The sequence below is a fragment of the Anarrhichthys ocellatus genome, unplaced genomic scaffold (genome assembly GCF_004355925.1).
Source record: "Anarrhichthys ocellatus isolate YVR2014 unplaced genomic scaffold, GSC_Weel_1.0 scaffold54, whole genome shotgun sequence".
NCBI classification, from domain to species: Eukaryota; Metazoa; Chordata; class Actinopteri; order Perciformes; family Anarhichadidae; genus Anarrhichthys; species Anarrhichthys ocellatus.
In genome coordinates, this window is record NW_022280084.1 from 1,452,972 (window position 1) to 1,472,313 (window position 19,342).

At 41.8% G+C, this 19,342-nt stretch overlaps 1 protein-coding gene across 1 annotated transcript in view; it reads left to right on the plus strand.

Moving 5' to 3' along the window:
- The first annotated feature begins 9,313 nt into the window (after nt 1–9,313).
- The window catches only part of LOC116396195 (neuropilin-1a-like), a 69,713-nt gene continuing 59,684 nt past the window's right edge, over nt 9,314–19,342 (plus strand). Inside the window, exons 1-2 of the mRNA XM_031870638.1 lie at nt 9,314–10,090; nt 10,974–11,148. Of these exons, the coding sequence (XP_031726498.1) occupies nt 10,000–10,090; nt 10,974–11,148 (266 nt within the window). The 5' untranslated portion in view covers nt 9,314–9,999. The remainder of the gene's footprint in view (nt 10,091–10,973; nt 11,149–19,342) is intronic.

Sequence of the window (19,342 nt, forward strand, 5' to 3'; positions counted from 1 at the left end):
TCTGTTTTTAGTGATTTAGGAACTGCAGGCTGCACTCGATTAGGGTCATTCATTTAGGGTAATGTAAATATTGCTGAGGTTATTGGTAATGGGAGTGCTACAGTGTGGTATTTTTCAAAATGGTGGTCAATGGGTTCTCTGTATATAGACTGGCAGTGTAGCTTTTTAAAATATAGACTATACAAGGAGAAAAACCACTTCACGTCTGTCACTTTAATATCAGCCAAGTTGTGCGGTAGTGCAGACATTTGGGTCATAGATGGTACCAGTGGGAATTAAATCTGTAACCCGAGCAGTGTTGGTGCCTTGAAAACCAAGCCATAAAGTAAATTACACAAGCGGCTCTGAAATGTTTTAGAAGCCGCGTAAGGCATATACAGGGTAATGTATAGATGTTCACCTTAATCAGGGCATATTATACTTGATTTACAGTCGCACACAAAATAAAAGTCTACAAAAGTGACGACACAATAGAAATATCTTCCTTCTGCTCTCTGGTGTTCTTTTTTTTTTTCGCTCACAATGTTTTCACCCACAAATGAAAACAAATATCAGCAGATTATCTTAATGCGGCGGCTGCAAAGCGAGCGGCTTACGCGCAATCTTTTATCTCTTGTTTTGTGTCGTTGCCTTGGTTTGACAGGAGAAAACAAATGAGCGCTCAAAAGCCAGTTCCCACATAGAAAAGGCTGCATATTTCACATACAGCCTTGTGTGTTTATTACAGATGTGAAATAATTGCTTTTTTTCCAACCACAGTACTGCCGAATCTCTGCAATGCTTCAAAATTGGATTTTAACAGGACCATGCTTTAATTAAACTTTACAGTGTTCTCGTAAAAGTCCCGTTTTCCAGTCAGTTTCCTCATTTAACTATCTTGATCAGATTCCCAAAAGCAAAGAATTCAGAAAGAATCCTTCTTTCTTGTAAAGAACTTATCAATCCATATGTATGGAATGGATGTTCTTCAGAAAGTGTGCTGCAGCTGGATGATTGTATTTTTATCTTTACATAATGATCATTTTGTCAAATCATCTCACTGTCATCGTTTTGCTGGATAGACTAAGGTAAATATTTACTTTTATTTTTTTTTCCGGTTAAGTTTAATGTTTTGTACCAGTTTCTATAGAAGAATCTGACTTTTATTCAGATGTTGCTTGGCTGATATAATTCAATTAAACCTGTTGTTATACTTATACTTATGTACTTGTCATTCTAGGAACATGCAAATTGCTATAGATAATACAAAATATATTAATTAAACATACAGAACAAACAAAGTAAAGTAATTACTAACAAAATAAAATAATATCCTCGCTGCGTGATGATCTGAAATACAGAAAAGTTCATTACTTGAACTGATGGAACATAAAAGATCAGAAGCAGCTCGCAGAGTGTGTGTGTTCTCATGGTTCTCTCTCGTATAAATGTTAAACATTAAAGGAAAGTAAATCACTGGAGTGAACGACCTGCTGGAATGTCCAATAAAACAGCAGACGGTGGTCGTGACTCGCTCTCCCTCACTCGGGTCGTTGGAAGTCAACCTCGCCGCTCTGGGCCGACCTCTGACACCTTGATAGCAGCCATGCTGTAATTTTCATGTTGGCGTCTCGGGCTGGTTGGAGCATGTTTGAAAAGGACTGTGATAATATCTTATCTGTCCGACACACACACAAACAAACCTCTATCTCACACTTTGCCTTCAAACATAATACACAAAGTTAAACACACCCAAACACACACACACACACACAGTTTCATTGTTACACACCTTCTCAGTCACCCACTTTCCTGTATTGCAAACACATGGTGCACAAACTCATCACCCCTCTTATCTTAGTCCTTCTCTGATGTAATGACACACACACACACACACACACACTCCCCAAATGAGTAACAGCCCCCCGACTGCCGCTCCGGGTCACTGATCACACGCTCCGTGACCTCTTAGGCAATGATACTTTAACTTTCCCTGATCATTGATCAATTTCGATCCATTGGATCTCCTTTTTCTGTGTTTTCAATCGATATGATATTCATTGGATATGAGAAACTATATCTTCCGGAAATCATTAAAACTATTTCAAAAGCTGCTTTAATTAGAATTTGTTCATTCTAATAAGTAAAATGTATCGTACTGACAAAACTGAACAGTATTTCACTGAAATCGTTTGTTAGTTTTGGGTTATTTTTGTTTATCCTCTCCTTTTGTTTGTTGATATTTTGCTGTTTGTTCTATTTGCTTTTGGAGGTAGTTATCTTATTATCTTAAAACTTGTATTTCTCTGTAACGCTGAACATTCATGACTTAAAAAAAAAAAACATCTTTAGTTTTATATTAGACTTCTGTCAAAACCTCAGTTAATGTGCCTAAATCAGGACTGCGTGGGTTTGTCGAGATCAGAATCGGCTGACTCTGCTGGAAAAATAAGCAAAGAAACACACAAGCGTCAACACATTTTAAGGCAAACATTGCTAAACTCCTACTGGTGCTTGGAGAAACATGACATCACCCTTTTCCCCGCTGACCCCCCGGACACACAAGCAAAAACACAAAGAAAGAAGTTTGTGTCCGTGTTGGAATGGACTGAAATAAACTAAAAGTAATTCAACGAAACAAAAAAGAAACTCCCTTCAGTGAAGTAGATCATAGAGTTTTGAGATGAACTAATTCTCAGAAAAGGGAAGTATCAAAGAAAAGAATTACCAAGAAAAGTTGTTCTTTCAGTGAAAGAGGAACTCCTGGAAATAGTTCACATCTCTGTCGATTCACAGCTTTGAAAAGTGATTCATGTTTTCAGTGTCCTGTCAAATCAGACCATCTTATTACAGAATATACGGTGCTGCGTAATGTATTGTAAGCTTTCTACAGATGTAATCCAACACCACAGACTGCCCTCCTCGCGCTCTCCCGCGCACTAACGGAGATGTGGGACAGCGTTCCTCTCTTGACGAGCAGCAGCTCTTCTATCACGTGACAAAGTATCAGCGTTTGTAGAAGTGTCAGATTTTGGGGACGTGCACTTAAGCCTTCCCCCGTATAGCCGCTCAGTGCCGAGCAAGAGCTTAGGCTAAATCGGCGAGGAGGACTGTGCCAAGAGAGAGAACGAGAGGGAAGATTTCAAACAGCTGCCCCCGAAAATAAGAGAGGCAAACATCGTTCAGAGCAGCAATGTGTGAGGAAACGCGAGTGGTGTTATTTTCACAGGAAAACCTGATCTGGATACTGTAAGAGGATCAAAATCTCAGCCGAGGACTTAAGCGATGACTTTACGTCCCAGTGTTAGAAAAAAAAGTTTCACTCCAAATATATATATATATAAATATCATAAAAAGATTTTTAATTTGAACAGTTTAAAAGAAAACAAAAGTATTGCTGGAGGTACTGTATGACTCCTGGAATGTATATCTTAAAATGAAAACCAACATCTTAAACTGTATTAAATACACGAGGTGTTCCAGTGAACCTTGTTTGCTGAAGCTGTTGCTTGATATATCTGGCTTGATCTGATCATCACTGCCTCTCTGTAATGTTGCCGTTGTTGGATGGAAGCCCTTTACATGAAGCCCATGTGGGGCCCACTGAGTTATGGAGCCCAAATCCCACAGACAGGCGGAGAAGGTGAGACTTTCAGCTGCCTGTGACACAGATATGACGCAGCATCTAACGTCACGCCACTTTAAGGGACAAGTTGACGGAAATCATATTTTTTGCAACAGCCTTGAAAATCTCTGATTTGTTGTGCGATGGGGGAAAAAGGTGATGATGAGTGTCGAACCTGTTCTGAACTCGTCTGAGTTCGTAACATTGAGGAGAGTTTGTGTCGTGTTCTGTCCCTGACTGAACAGATTTCACATTTTCAGGCAAGCCGAGAGGTCTAAGACGACGTGTACAAATGATCAGAATCAGCTTTATTGGCCAAGTGTGAGCACACAAACCAGGAACTGGACTCTCAATATACTTATACAGAGATAGAAATACAGCTAAAATATAGAATAGTCATTTATATAATATAGACACTTGTTATTCTTGGGCCCGGGTCAATACTGTGAAGGTATAGAATACAAACCATATTTAAGGGTTAAGACGTATTCAAATATTGCGGTTTCAGTAATATTTACTCACGAGCAAACTGTCAGTGGTGTGAAATAAATGTATCCTCTGCTTTCCTGTGTGTGCTTATGTGCTCTTGTATGTTTTCTTTAATGGCGTCAACCTGAATTTGAGTCCCAGTACCCACACTTTTATTCCCCACGACAGCTGGACGATGGTAACGTCGTCCTTTTTCAAATCGCCTCTTTGGTAATGACGGTAATTATCATAATCCGAGTCCTCAAACAAGGCGTTTTTGGCCAGCGTCGTCGTCCATTTCACTCCTCAACCCAGAGCCTCATCAGTCGGTCCTTTGGGAGGTGTAACTGGCAAGGCCACTCCAGAGCCAGGCTCTTTGTGTGTTTGAGTGTGTGTGTGTGAGTGTGTGTGTCTGTGAGAGAGAGAGAGAGGGAGACACAGCACAAAAGCTTGCTCGAGGTTCCAGAGCGTGAACCAGAGAAGGCAGTCTGGAACAGTGCCAGGCGGTGAGATCTTATCGGTGGTGCCATGACCTCGTGCAGTGTTGAAATATCTTTTCCAAACGTGTGTATTTTGTGCGCGTGTATCTGTGCATGCGTCTACATAAGTGTGTGTGTGTGTGTGTGTGTGTGTGGAATCACGGGGTGTTGACGCATGTGTTTTCGAGCTATGTTTCAGTTTGGGTGGTTTAATTCATGCAGGAGAGCTCTGAGTGGAGTAGGGCTGAGGGTTGTGTGCGCGGCTGTGATGTGCATCTGTGACTGCGCACATTTCAGCATGTTTTTGTGATGACTTGATCTTTTATGTGATCTTGCATTCATCCACACATGCATACTTACATGTGTCATTGCGTGTGTGTGTTTCTCTTTGTGTACGTATTGGTCTTATATTACGTAATATATTTGCATTTATGTTACAATATGACAATATTACCATCAACAAACTTGAAAGAGAGGTACATCAGTTGCACAAGCACGCTGTTATTTCATAAATGTTATTAATAGCGGCAGATGATGAAAACGATCTGAATAGATTTCCAGCTGAGAACTGAGTTCGAGGCACTGCTTTATGTTTGTGCACCCTTTATGTGTAACATATGCGGCAATTTGTGAATGCGGCGTGTAAAGAATATATGTTTCAGTGCATGTGCGTGTGTAAGTGCATAATGACAGGATACATGAACGCAGCGCTCTGTAGCTTTGAGGCCCAGTGTTGGCCAGCATGTAGCTGCTGTAGCTCTCAGCCCACCGCAGCATTCTAATAGATCACTGTCAGTTTCTCCTGTAATTACAGAGATATGACTGTGTCATTATAGAAATACTGCCCCTCCTCCGTCATTCCATGGCCATTAGACGCATGTGTGCGTGGGTGCTTCTGCTCGAGCGTGTAGGTAGACATTAAACTGTGAGTGTTCATGTGTAACTGCACAGGCACTACAAAATGACGGCAGTTATCATTGATAATATATTCAACCTTTTTTGGAGCTGCGCACAAGGCTTTGAAAGTATGTTAGGTAGCTATAGAGGGTGGGAAACCCACCCCCCTCTTCTCGCTAGCATCTGTTCCACTAGCTTCTGTAACTCAACAGTTCTGGATGCTATCTATTGTTTTACTGGAAGTGTTTAGGAAAGCTGGTTTGAAACTGTAGCAAACAAAGCTACAAGCTCCTGTCCATTGGAGGCAGTTACATTTACTACAAGAAAAGCAGCTTAACACTCTGAAGCTACAGACCGCAAAGACAAAATGCAGCAAAATCAATGCAATGTAGTAGCATTTTGTCGTGATAGCATGCTACTTTTGCATGCTAAAAATTAGCAAGCTACCGGAAACTCAACATGATTTTGAAAATAAATAAGCTCCATGAGAGCTACCTAGAAATTCCCATTTCATCTGAATGGTATCCCCGATGTTGCTCAACATAGAAATGGGGTCCTGAATAACTTGACAGTTCTTTAGGTTTATATTATGGCTATTATATATTTGGCATTTTCTATGTTACGATATCGCAGATGGGTCTTAATGAGAGGAGGAGAACATCGTCACATGTGCCATCTTATCTAGTATTGAGCATTTACTTTAACGTTAGCAGCAAACACAAATCAGATTTTGATTCGATATTTGTTACTGAACTGCTCATTTGGCATCACAGTTGACTTCTCTCCTTTTATTTGTATTTTTGTACACACAGGGGCTTTTTCTTTGTAATGTTTTTTCAAAGAACGAGATATTTTCCAACACATTTTCTCACCTTTCGTTCTGATGATTCAGCCACAGGAGGCTCTCTTCATCCATCCGAGGTTTTGGAAGTATTCCAACTGCTGGTCACCTAATATCGTCTATAAGAAAATGAAGAGGACTTTTACTTCTGGAACCCTTGACGTGCTTAAACAGATGAAAAATATCAAAATAAAGGAAAACGGATGCAGTTAAGGAAATTGCTGTTTCTAGAAAACACCTCTTTGACAGGTTTGGAAATCTATGTATATATATATATATATATATACTGTATATATATACTGTATATATATATATATAAAATATCCTTTGATTGACATACATTCTCATTGTCACACAAACATACGGTTGCGGTTTTAAAAGCCCACTCAACACATGCCACACACTCTATATCTCACTCCCCGTCCTCTAACACTCACCCACGTGCTCAAATTCGCCTCAATGCAAACGCACTCCCTATAATTAATGAACATGAACTAGCATTAAAGTGATTTATTGAGCTGCTATTGGCCTTTTATTAAAGCCTGATTAATGGCTCGGAATACTTGGAAGTACTTTGCATGAAAAATACCGAGTTGAATGTTTGAACTAGAACATCAGCAATCGGCAGCGTCGATACGAAAGGAAAGTGTTGTCATCAGTCTTCAAAAGCTCCGATTGTTTTTCATCAACAAGTTCTGTTCTCACTTTAGCGTTTGCGTCACTAACATGTATGCCACTGATGCTATTTCAGTCATGCTTGGCAGTGCTGTGAGTTGTGTTGTGCTGCCAAAAGATCCTTTTATTGTCTCCACTCCGACACGTACGAGTGCAGCAAGACCAAATCTGGAATCTCAATGAGCATCTTGTTGGAAACGCTGACTGGAAACGTTAAAGTCTGTTGTGATTTTTGGATTGTAAGACATACTGTTTCTGAGAATTGAGCCGTGTTGTCTCCTCGCTCTCTGCCAGACCCACTCGGTTGCTCATTTGCTGATCTCTTACTGTTTTCGTGTCACTCAATCACTCCCTCTGCTCACGCTCGCTCTCACTCACTCACTCACTCCGTCATCCTCTCTGTTTGCGTTCATATTCTCACTCACAATGTACTTGTCTTTCTTTCGAGCGTGACAGACGTTATTTTTAGAGCCTTTTCTTTATGTGACAGTGTGTCGAAGCAGATGAATGTAGCTAAACTTTACTGCAGCGACCATGTTAAGAGTATTTCCAATACGTTACAAAATCTCACAGTTTACAGACATTTTCAATTTTGATGAAGCAAAGCCAGCCTCTTACGAAGGAGTCGCCGGATTAGTAACTCTGTCTATTGCAGGGGTTTCACTAGGTTCCCAGTGGTATTACTTTTATAGACCAGCTGCTGGTCTGTCAGCTAGCAACTGCTCCTGTTGCTGCTGTTTTCATTTATTCTTTTTTGGGGGTTTCGCATTTCTTCATGATCCATAACGCGTTTGTTAACATTTTGTTGGCGAGTTGAAATTCTATTTTGATGATATTCCTGAAAAGGTTGTTTCATAGATTTAGATTCTACGAATTGTTGACAGGACTTCTCTATTGCAGATGTTCTTTAAGCTGGTTTATGGTAGTAAACAATAAGGTTAGGCATTGAAATCAGATGGGTGAGGTTTGGTGTTGACCTTGTATGGTTCAGGCTGACATCATGTGAAACCTGGAAGTTTTTATGGTAGTCCCCTTGTGGAATCCTCCAGTAACACACGTAGTACATATACTCATGTGAACAAATCCGTTCACGACGCAGACGGTTGTGAACGTGCTTGTTAAAATGCAAATATATCTCCGGTTTTAAGGATGGGCCAAGGGTGCCACGATTCCCATATGTCTATGGCTATTACTTTGTTTCACCATAAAAAATGAGGTGACACTCACATTAGCTATATTTTTATATTACTTGTTCATACAGACAGAAGCAATCAACATTGGAATAGCCACATTAAAACCCTGATAAGTATGTTGTTATACTGTAGCAAAGATGGGCGACATGACAGCTCTTAATTGCCAGTCGCTGGTGAGATTTAACAATGTGGAGCTCAACCTCACTGCTCAAATTGGACACACACACACACACACACACACACACACACACGCACACACACACACACACACACACACACACACACACACACACACACAAACACATACTAACCCAAACACCCAACTGAATTCATCCTGCTGATCATTATAATTAGGCTACTTAGGCTTGTCTTTGGCAGTAAGTTTATTGGTATAAATGTCATGGAAACTAATCTCCTTGGTTTATTGATGCTTTGTGCACTCAGTGTGTATATAAAGTACTGGGTTTGTGAGTAGTGTGTTTTTTGTAAAGTTTTGTACCATTAAAAACCTATATCCTCCGATATAACATAATATTTTTGGCGTTTAATAAAAACAGGTTTGCATTGTTCAGATAATCCAGTGGGTTTTTAAATGGTAAGAGGGATTTCTCAACCCATAAAAATCACCAAATTTGTAGATGGGTGGATTTCATTGGACAGCGACGCTATGCTTATTTCTGCCAAGATATTTAAGTACAATCAACCTATATTTGGCCCTAATTTTACATACAATTCCCCGCTATTGTTATTCTCTTGTTTAAATCTCCCCCTCTCACACTTTAATCTGAACACCTGCTGAAGTGATTAAACCGTAAAACGGAAACCAAAAAAAAAGAAAATGCAAATTGACAAAAATAGGATCCAGCATGCACCTCCAAACCGGAATATTGTGGACTCTGCATTTACATCTCCAAAACAACCAAACCCGATGTGAAATCAGAGTGAACACATTCGGTCAGTGGGACAAACTATCACATGTAGATCAACCCAAAAAATAGAACGAATGCATCTCTAGAATCGTTTGCTCCTCGTGTGGACAAAGCTCAGATGTGGACTCGCGCCCGCTTGGTGGACACTGCCCACACCTTGTACCAGACTCACACGCCAGCGGGGAGTTTGCGTGCGCAGTTTTTTTCTCTCTCTCGCTCTCGCTCTCGCATGCGTCGGGAGCGCACAGAGGGCGCACCAGGTTGTCAGTTTGCCCCGGCTCCTTGTCGCGGTCGGTCGGTCTGTTGGACGCTGGTTGCGCGCAGTGGCGTCTCGCAGCAGGAATTTGGGGAGTGGAAATTCCGCTGTTACTTTCGCGGCTCGACTCGTATTCCTGACATTTCTGCTGTGACGGTCAGTCAGTCGCTGCGAACAGAGAGAGACAGAGAGAGAGAGAGAGAGAGAGCGAGAGAGAGAGGTGGAGAAAGAGCTGGACTGAAATAAGGAGCGAAGATCTTGGAGAGCAGCGCTCAGATGTTCCTCGCGGTTCGTTTTCACAGAACACCGCTGAACTACTGATTCCTCCTTTTCTTTTGGGTAAATTCTCCTCTTGGAAGTACGATTATCGATCCTGTTTGGTGTTTGATAAAGAACCGAGGGCGCACAGCTGCCACTGCTTGCGAACGGATTTTCCCCCTTTTTTGATTCTTGTTTTCTGCTTTTGGATTATTATCTTTTTTTAAATTCGAGATGGCAAGTTGTTCCCTGACAGACGCAGGGATCTGGTGCTGAAGCTCGCAGGATGCTGGGGACCCTACAACAAGCAGATCTCTTACTTTGAGACAATTATTTTTCTCTCTTTTGGACGTAAACCCCACTGGACGTTTTTTGCGCGTCTTTATTTTCTTTTGCATAATGTCTGTGTTGTACAATCTAAGGATGCGTAGTGGATTGCTATTGTTCCTTTTCACCCAAGTCATCCTGGTTGCCTCGTTGACTCAGACCGGTAGGTGTTTGCTTGTGTCTGGATATGTTGTCGCTTGACGACAGGCAGGCTGGTTTAAACATTGATCCGTTTTTGCATCATTTTTGCACCATTGTTGCCTCTCACCTGTTATGCCTCGGCTTTCCCTCTGAGAGCATGTCTGCAGGGGTTCCACACTGTTTGCACTATAATTACCCTAATAGATGAATAATAATTAAGGATATAATACAAAATAAACCAAAAACGGATTGTATTTAGCAAAATATGCATAAAGTACTTTACAATCACGACAAACTGACAATGTATTATCACAGATAGGTACTTACTATGTGAAGATGTCCTTATTGTAATGCAAATATTACACATTTCGCGCTTCAGCCGTTCAAAAACGTATTTTTTGGAGCTGTTGCCGCCTTGCCATTGAAGCCTGATATGGGCTACAAGCAATTTCATAAATCTTTCATTGAGAAAATTAAATTGAATCACACCGCCCGTTTGCGGGAGGAGCAGCAGCCAGCTCACCTCACCTTCAAGTGCGTAATCACACCTTATGGCAGCCGCATACCTTACTTTATACCCCACCTTTTCTATAAAAAAAATAGAAATTGAGTAACTGAGTTTTATCACCTTCTTGAGGCTGGTGGAATCATTCGGGATGTGGAGTTATAGTCACAATGCGCGGAGGCGCAGAAATCAGTGCTTTCCTGTCAACATCATTTCTGCTCTACTGGTGGATTTATGGATTTATGGTGATCCCCAGCTGGAGGTCTTATCCTCACTCCCTTGCTGATGCAGTTTAAGCCTTCACACTAAAATGTGCTGTCAGTCAACATCCTGAGTGCCCAGGAAAGTCCATTTCTCTCTCCACTAACTGCACAACTTTCTTCCTTCTCTTGCTGCGCAGATAAATGCGGGGGGACTATAGAGATACACACCGCGGACTACCTGACCTCCCCGGGCTATCCGGGCGCTTACCTGCCCTCCCAGCAGTGCGTGTGGGTGATAACAGCGCCCGAGCCTGGTCAGAAGATCCTCATCAACTTCAATCCGCATTTTGATCTGGAGGACAGAGACTGCAAGTAAGAGTTCAACCCCTCACACTCTCTCTCACTCTCTCTCTCTCTCTCTATCTATTCTCCTTCTCCCACCCCTCTATTGCGCTCTACTCAACCCTGCCCGGATACAGTGTGAAACTCTGCCACCTATTGGTCAAAGAGTTCTACTCCCAGGGAGCTGGAGGTACAAGGATGAGATGAGGCTGCTGGAAATGACTTCAGAGGAAGTGGGATTTGTTGGGTTTTGCATTTCACACTCGACGAGGAGGGTGTTTGTCTTACGGGCATTTGGGTTTTTGGCACGAACTAAGATGGAATCTCTGATTGCACCGGCTTTGTATTGATGGCGTTCAGTTTGCTCATAGAGAAATGGTGTTTACTTTTCATTTGGAGGCAGAGCTTACCTGTTTGTGTTTGGAGGAGGAATAGAGTTTGTCTGGCTCTTTTGTTTGCAGGAATAGAACCTTCACGGATCTAATTTGATTTTTACAAATTGTTGGAAGTGCTGCTGTCAGGTCTTTGTGAGTCTGAGGATGTTTGAGGAGACACAAACGTGAGCCGAGGATTTAGTCTGAAGCAGCTTAGTTTTCTCGCCTTGTGCTTGATCATCCACCTTCACTATTTTTATTATAATAATAATAATAAGTATTATTATTATCATTATCTCTGCCAGGAGATACTGAGCTTGGTAGTGTGAGTGAGTGTGTGCATGTGAGTATTTGAGTATGTGCATCTCTGCGCCTGTCCATGGCTATTCTTACACGCTGCTCCACCAAACTGCACAAAATGTGGCTTCTCGTTTATGGCTGAATGCTCAAGGACATCTCGTGGTTGCGGGGATTCACACTTCTTCATAACACCTTTTATTGCCCGTTTGATACCGCCTTTGATTGACTGCCGACTCCTCACTCACTACTCTTACTAAAATGAGAGTGTCTGTTGTGTGAGTGAGAAACGCGTCTGTTACACTTGCAGTCTAGACAGGGGGTAAGCCAATTTTGGGTTGAATACATTTGAATCAAACATTAGAGCTGTGGTGGCTGCAGACACGTCCGTTAGAGATCTGTTTTCTTGCATTTTATTGGCAATTGATGGAGAAAACAATTGCCAGATGAATCGATGATGAAAGTCAACGTTAACGCAGCCCTGTTAGCGTATCTGGCTCTGCACTGGCCAAAGCAATGGGTGATTTTTGGTTAAAAAACTTTCTTACAAGACATTCACTTTTCCATACAGACACTCAAACGTGCATCACAAACCATTCCTACACACGTCCGATGGTGTTTTCCTGAGCGTTACTCCAATAAACCTGTAAATAAGCGCCCATGCAAACACACACCCCCACACACACACACACACAGACCCCGTCTCTCTGACCCAGAGACACACACTGGATTGTGTGCATCCGCACAACAGCCCATGTGTTGCTCTCTCTTCCATAAATAAGCCTGTTTTTATGTCGACTCCCCTGTCTTTTTTAAAAGCTCCATAAACGGCTCCTGTGTAAATCACGGCCGGCTGTCCAGCGCCGTCTCACAGATGGGGTCCTCCAATACTATTGGATCATGTTGCACCACCAGGGGACTAATAAACCACCAGGACATTAGAGCCACTCAGGACAGATAGTGGATATTGTGTGTCTTTCAGGGGATAACAGGCCCTCCTCAGTGTTGTAAGCAAACGTTCAGGAAAGCTTTCTTCAGGGACAACCTCATTCTGCAATGAACTTATTTTGTGTGGTAACCCAGGGAGCAGTATAAGTTTGTAATGACGCTGTTTAAGTGCTTAATGAAATGTAATAAATCTTGGTCATAAAATTTTAGCCAGCGGTTGGCTCTGTGGTCACACCACCAGCAGAGTATTATTGTCTGCTTAAATTACTCTTCCATAGGTTAATGTGCTGGAATAAGGCCGTTGTAAAGTCAAATATTAAGGTTTAGTCAGTCTAGTGATATGTTCTTATCCAGAGATGAAAAGATTCTTGTATCCGACAAAAGAACCAGAGGAGGGTTTTCAGGTCTTAAGATGTCAAAATGTATCTTTTTAATGCATTTAAAGAGGCTCTTCTAGTTCTTTGTCAGCGTCCAGGCTCTTTGTTTGAATGTGATGAGACTGTAAGCGTGCAGTCAAGAGAAATACTTCCACATTAAGGTTGAAATCTACAGAATTCAAACCTGTGACCGCTCAACAGCCCGGCCGACCCTGCAGCCACCTTAACGTGTCATTTGGCGGTTTTCTTCGGGGGTCTCGGTTTTGCTCGATTGGTTTCATTATTTGTTGTGTGAGTTTATGTTGGATGATGGCGGGGTGTAGCTCATAGCTCTCTCAATTGGCAGCAGCAGTGTTGTTTTTGGGAGCGAGTCAAATGTTCGAAATATGCCCATTGAGGGGGGCCTTGAGCCTTTGGCGAGACCGCAGCCCCACTTCAAAATTTCCTGAGATGATATTTAAGATTTTTATTTCACTGTTTGATGCCAAAAGACGCAACGTCAGCTTCAAAACATGGTGCTGCAGTCAGTCCCGGTCCAATCTCGGCCTGAGTTTGGAAACAACAGCAGAATATAATGTTTTACCGTTTGAAGTCTAAAAGGTTGTGCATTAACCTCTGCTGGTAGACCAGAGAGACATGGGACAACCAGCATCTGCTCTGCTGAAGTGTCCATGAGCAATTTTGACATCACTTAATGCTTTTGGTAATTAATTAAGCCGACATATCCAAAAATGTTCTGGTTCCAGCCTCTGAAACGTGAGGATTTTCTGCATTTCCCTGTTTTCTATCATCGTTAAGTGAACATCTTTGGGTTTTGGACTGAAAACCAACAGTCCAAAACCCAACAAATACAATTTACTATCAGAAGAAAAGCAACAAATCCTCATAATTTGGCGGCCGAAACCAGTGGATATACAGTATATGTATATATTTTTCCTTCAGGCCTTATATGTGACATGAAAATCTAAGCGATGATCAGAATTTGTGTTGAATTCTTGTCTACCATTAAACAAATCCACCTATCTTTTCAGCTCCTGATAGAATACTGCATAAGGAGCAGTGTGTATTTAGCTTAGCTCTTAGGAGCCTGTTGGATTTCAGTGTCTGCAGGGAAATCAAGCCAGTGGCCTTTAGGTTACAGGACACGTTCAATAACACTCTACCATCCAAGTTTTCATTCATATATACTCTCCTGATTGAAATTTATTGTTGGGATGACACCCCCCCCCCCCCCTCCTCCTCCTCCATCAGATAGCCTGTCGCTGCTTGCCCATTTCTCCCAGTCCCCTAATTAAATTACTGGACCAAAATGGAACAAACACGTTCCAGTGCTGAGAAACATGTCTGCAGTTAAGCAGCCAAACAAAGGAGCCATAGCACCGGCTTCCAAAAGCAAACGCAGGCTACATTTCCGCCATCTGTGTGACAAAATATCTTGCCGGTGCACCCTCATGACCCAGGGTTTGTAATTATGATCCCTAATTACAGCGCTTTTAAAAATACACATTTGTCAGCCAGGGAAATGTCTTCTGCTGGTGTGGTTCATGAAGGAGGGAACTTTGGGGGAGTTTGGTACTAAAAGTAGTCAGTTTGGAAACAATGACACAATATTACAAGAAAAACAACAACAACAATATAAGATATAACATAAAGTGTAGCTTCATGGCGCCAGATAAATAACACAACACAGCATCTTTCAAGATGGACTTGGGGGTTGAATAGATTAATTCGTGGTTCACAAGGCCTTCGGAAGCTTCTGTAAAAACAGACAGTCTGGGTGATAATTCCATCCACAACCTTTTAATTCCACAAAAGTGACACAATCTGCGCTCAGTGAACAGACGTTGGTTTTCTCGACGAGAACCAGTAACACTTTTTGCTCAGACACCCTGAGATCCATCGGCTCTGCCTCCGTAGCCAATCTGGAGGGGCACCAGAACAAGTCTTGTCTCACGTCCACGTCTGAAATAGCGCGGCCGATAAAGCGAATCCCCGCGGAGCGCTGTAAAATAGAGCAGAGGCATCGGTAAGGAACATGCGTCGGTGGACGGGATAATTTGGGACATCTTTTTAGGAGTTGGCTGAACTGTTTCCTCCCACATGAGCCTGTACTGGCACAGTCCTCACCTCACACATACAAGACACACACACACACAAACACACACAGCAACCTAACTTTCTGTCACTTGTAGTATGCTTCATGCGCACTCTGTGGTGCAAACACGGCTACAGTGTGCATGCTCTTGGGCAGTTTTTTGCCCACAGGGACACAAAGAGACACAGAAAATATCACTCAAGGGAAAATCTAAGAAAAGAAATTGCTATGGCTGTCACAGTCACCAAATCTCAACCCAACACCTACGGGAGATTGTGGAGCGATGTTTCGACCAAACACAGAATGATTAAACATCCTTTTCAACGTATGTGTTCATCCAGAATTTAATATACTTGTAGAATATATGCGAAGGAGAAATGAAGTCAATCAAAGTATCCAGTATTAGTAAAAAAAAGAAATAACAAAAAGGTTTTCCGAAGCAGAGACACAGTCACAGGACCACAGCCTGCAGTCGTCACATGAATGGAAACACACATTTGGAAGGCATTTGCGTGGGTCTGTGTGTATGTGTGGGAGCTGTGTTGTTTACAAAGTCAGTTGTGGATTTGGCCTTTCAATCATTTCATGTTTTCAAAGTTCATCTGACTCTGCTTATCAAGAAAACTTCAACAAATCAAGCATTTTTGAAGTATTTGAAATATACAGTATTTTCTGTTGGTAAAAACAAATGGATGGATGAATAGATTGCTGGATGATAATGGATAGATGGCAGGATTGATAGGTCGGTCCATGGATGGATGGATGGATCTGCAAATAGATGAATGAAGATGATGGGTAGAATGATGGCCGACCGGAGGGCAGACTCAAAGAGATCGATTGAAGAATGGACGTATTGTTGAATGATAGATGGAAGAATTGTGGGATGGAAGCACGGACTGCTGAATGGATGGATACACATTTGGACAAACTTCAGCCCCCAGTTCATTCCTGATCATCTCTTCTTGTGAAAGTGCGAAACAAGCAACTCTGCCGTCAGTTGTTTAGTCTCGTGTTTGTGCCGCAGCAAAGGAAATTCTGATGAATCGCAGCCTTTAAGTGGCTTTAGACCGAGGCATTATTTCACTAGCGGTCCTTTGCTCAGCATTCAGTCTGACTTTGCCAGTTTCAAAGACAAATAAAAGCAGCCCTTCCAGATGGTTATATTTTTCAGTTCCAAAGCCGCCGCACAAAACAGGAAGACTAAATGTGCTGCCGTGACAGATCGGTTAGCCCGTGGCGCGCTCCCAAGGAAAGTTAAGGCGTCAGCCATCAAAAATAATTTGGTTGTTTGTACTGTGTTTTGCAGCGATGTGTTTTTTCTATTTGTTACTTTGGAGTACAAAACAGCCGTGAGAATTAGGTCAATGGCAGATGGATATTTGTTTTGCTTTCTTGTTTGTAGTCTCAATGAGCAAATGTCCTGTCTTATGGAATATCACTCCCATTTTTTACTTCCATGTTAAACTGAAAACATTTGTAATTTCTCATGAACAGACGAAACATATTTCTGCTCTGTTTTGTTTGGTTTGGCTCCACAGTGATTGTTAAAAATAGAGGTATTACTAATTTGTGAAAAAGCCATAAAAAAATGCTCACAGGATTTGGGTAGAAGAATAGAGGTTAACAGATGTACAGATCAACATACCTCTCTCTTTTCTCATGCCATCTTTGCTTTGCAAAATGACTTCATTCCCCACGTTGCAATGGGGCCTCGGTTGGGGAGTCGCTCCTGCTGAGCTTAAACTACTCAAACAAAGGACATGAGTTTAATCATAATTTGGTCATTCAGTGTGATCTACACAGAGCTTGGATCATTAAAGGAAACGAGACAACAAGAAAAAGCGACAGATGTAGAGGAAAGAAAGAAATAGAGGGGTGGAAAGAGAGAGCAGACGAGTAGAGACAGACTCGGAGTATAGAGGGCTTCAGGCTGGTTGGCATGGTCAATCTCATCCTGACCTCGGTGACAGACCTCTCGCTGTCTCTCTCTTCCTCCTCCACCCTCAGGCTGTTTTGTCGTTTTTTTTCAGACCGTCACCTCCTGCACCATCACACTCTCTCTCTCTCTCTCTCTCTCTCTCTCTCTCTCTCTCTCTCTCTGTCTCTCTCTCTCTCTCTCTGTCTCTTCTCACTCTCTGAACTCCATGTGCACCCGTTATGTTTTCATTCCCTTTTTTTCTCCACTGCTCCCTCCATTTAGATAGATGATGCTGAATCTTTTCGGTTTGTATCTGAACCACATTATCAGCAAAGACTTGTTTGAAACATTTCATTCTGGTAAAAGAATTAACTTGAAAAAGGCTAAAGATACTGAGTAAAGTTACTCAGTCGTGACTGAATAATTGGACGCTTGAGGGACGAACTCCACAAAAAGCTGAAATACAATGGCCCAAAAACATCGCTATGATTTTGGCAAACGATTGGCCTTTTAGACATCCAGCAGAGAGCAACATTAGCATTCATGTGAAGTCATGTTTCTGAGAAAAACAAACTGGATCTTTAGCTGCTAAACACTCTCTCTGCTCGCAGTCAATAACTGTTACAGGCAAGTGGGTTACAGAGGGTTTATCAGAACTGATTTCTTTTCTCCAGAAAATAGCTGCTTCATCTGAGTGATGATAAAACCTGGAACTAAAAATGTGAGGTTGAACCAGAGGTGTTGAACTTCCCTGACGTAGAATTGAGCAATTCTTCCAGCTATTAAATCTGACATTACTGGCTATAAATATCTACTCGTTACATTTAATGTACCGACTGAAATAACAGTACCAAGTGGAATCGAAGCTTCTTCATGCAAACAATACATGCATTTGATCCTTTTTGTACTGGGATCTCAAACAAAATGACTTTGTATGGTTTAGCTTGACGCCAATCAACTCAATCATTTTAATGTGCCGTGTGATTGGCCCACTCAGCAGCAGCTACAACTCTTACACTCTGTGGCGTGGTGAATATATTTGACGGAGTCGGCAGTTCAGCGTTGGTGTCATAGTTTTTTAATGATACCCAGCACTAGTCAGGATTTTAGTCAGCAAAGTTAAGCTAGTAGTTAACCACCAAGCTGTAAAGCTTGGTGGAAGACGTTTTGCTCCGAGAAATACATTTTAGCATTTACATTATTTAGTTAATTTAGTTTAAATTTCCTCTATAAGATCATGCACGTTTAATAAAACTGTTGGGTTTTCCTTTATAAAGGAAAGCCAAACTAAATGTTTGAAAGCATCAAAATGAACTTACAGTGTTGTATTTATCCTTTTTATTCATTTGATGTGGTTGTAGGATATATCGATCCATGAATATCATTTCTGGTTATCCACCATTAATAGACGAGAGTAAGAATAGAGTTCAAACAGTGGCTGACTTTCGCCAGCTGACTCTTGTCTCTCAGCAGCAAATATTTGTCCAGCGGAAAGGACGGGTGAACTTTGAATCCTGCTATTGTTTCTCTTATGCAACTCTACATTGTTTGGACTTGCTTTTCTAAACAATTATAGATCCAAACTCTGCGTCCCACATGAATCGGCTCACACATATGGAACACACATGTACACATACAAAGGCTGGATAAATGAGACGCACACGGAAAGATACTCTATATATATATAAATATGTGGACAAGCAATAAAGAATGCTCACACACACACAATAAGTCTAGAAAATTGCTGTAAATGTAATCAGACTTGTTGTGCATTTCCTGCTCATCAGTGAGTCGCACATGTACACACACTCACACTTTCACACACAAATGAAAACACATGTCAGATTAGATCCTTAACGAGGGGAGAGTTCGGCAATGTGTGTGTGTGTGTGTGTGGGGGGGGGGGGGGATGATGATGAGGGAAACCCAGTCAGCAACGTCATGCACAGCTGCAATCCCAGGATTTACAGGACTGACTCAGTGATGCTCTCCAGATGTCCCAGAAGCAACACACACACACTCTTGTGCACGTTAAGGGGGCATCTTTTAGAGTAAACATTTGGATTTAATAGTGACGATAAAGCTTGTTTCAGCTCAGCTTATTTCAATCCACTTGGAGCATTGGATGTACAGTAAGCATGAAAACGACAGAGATGAGTGAACAGATGGATTGCAGGATTGATTGGATGGAGAGGTCAGGAGGATTTAACCCCCC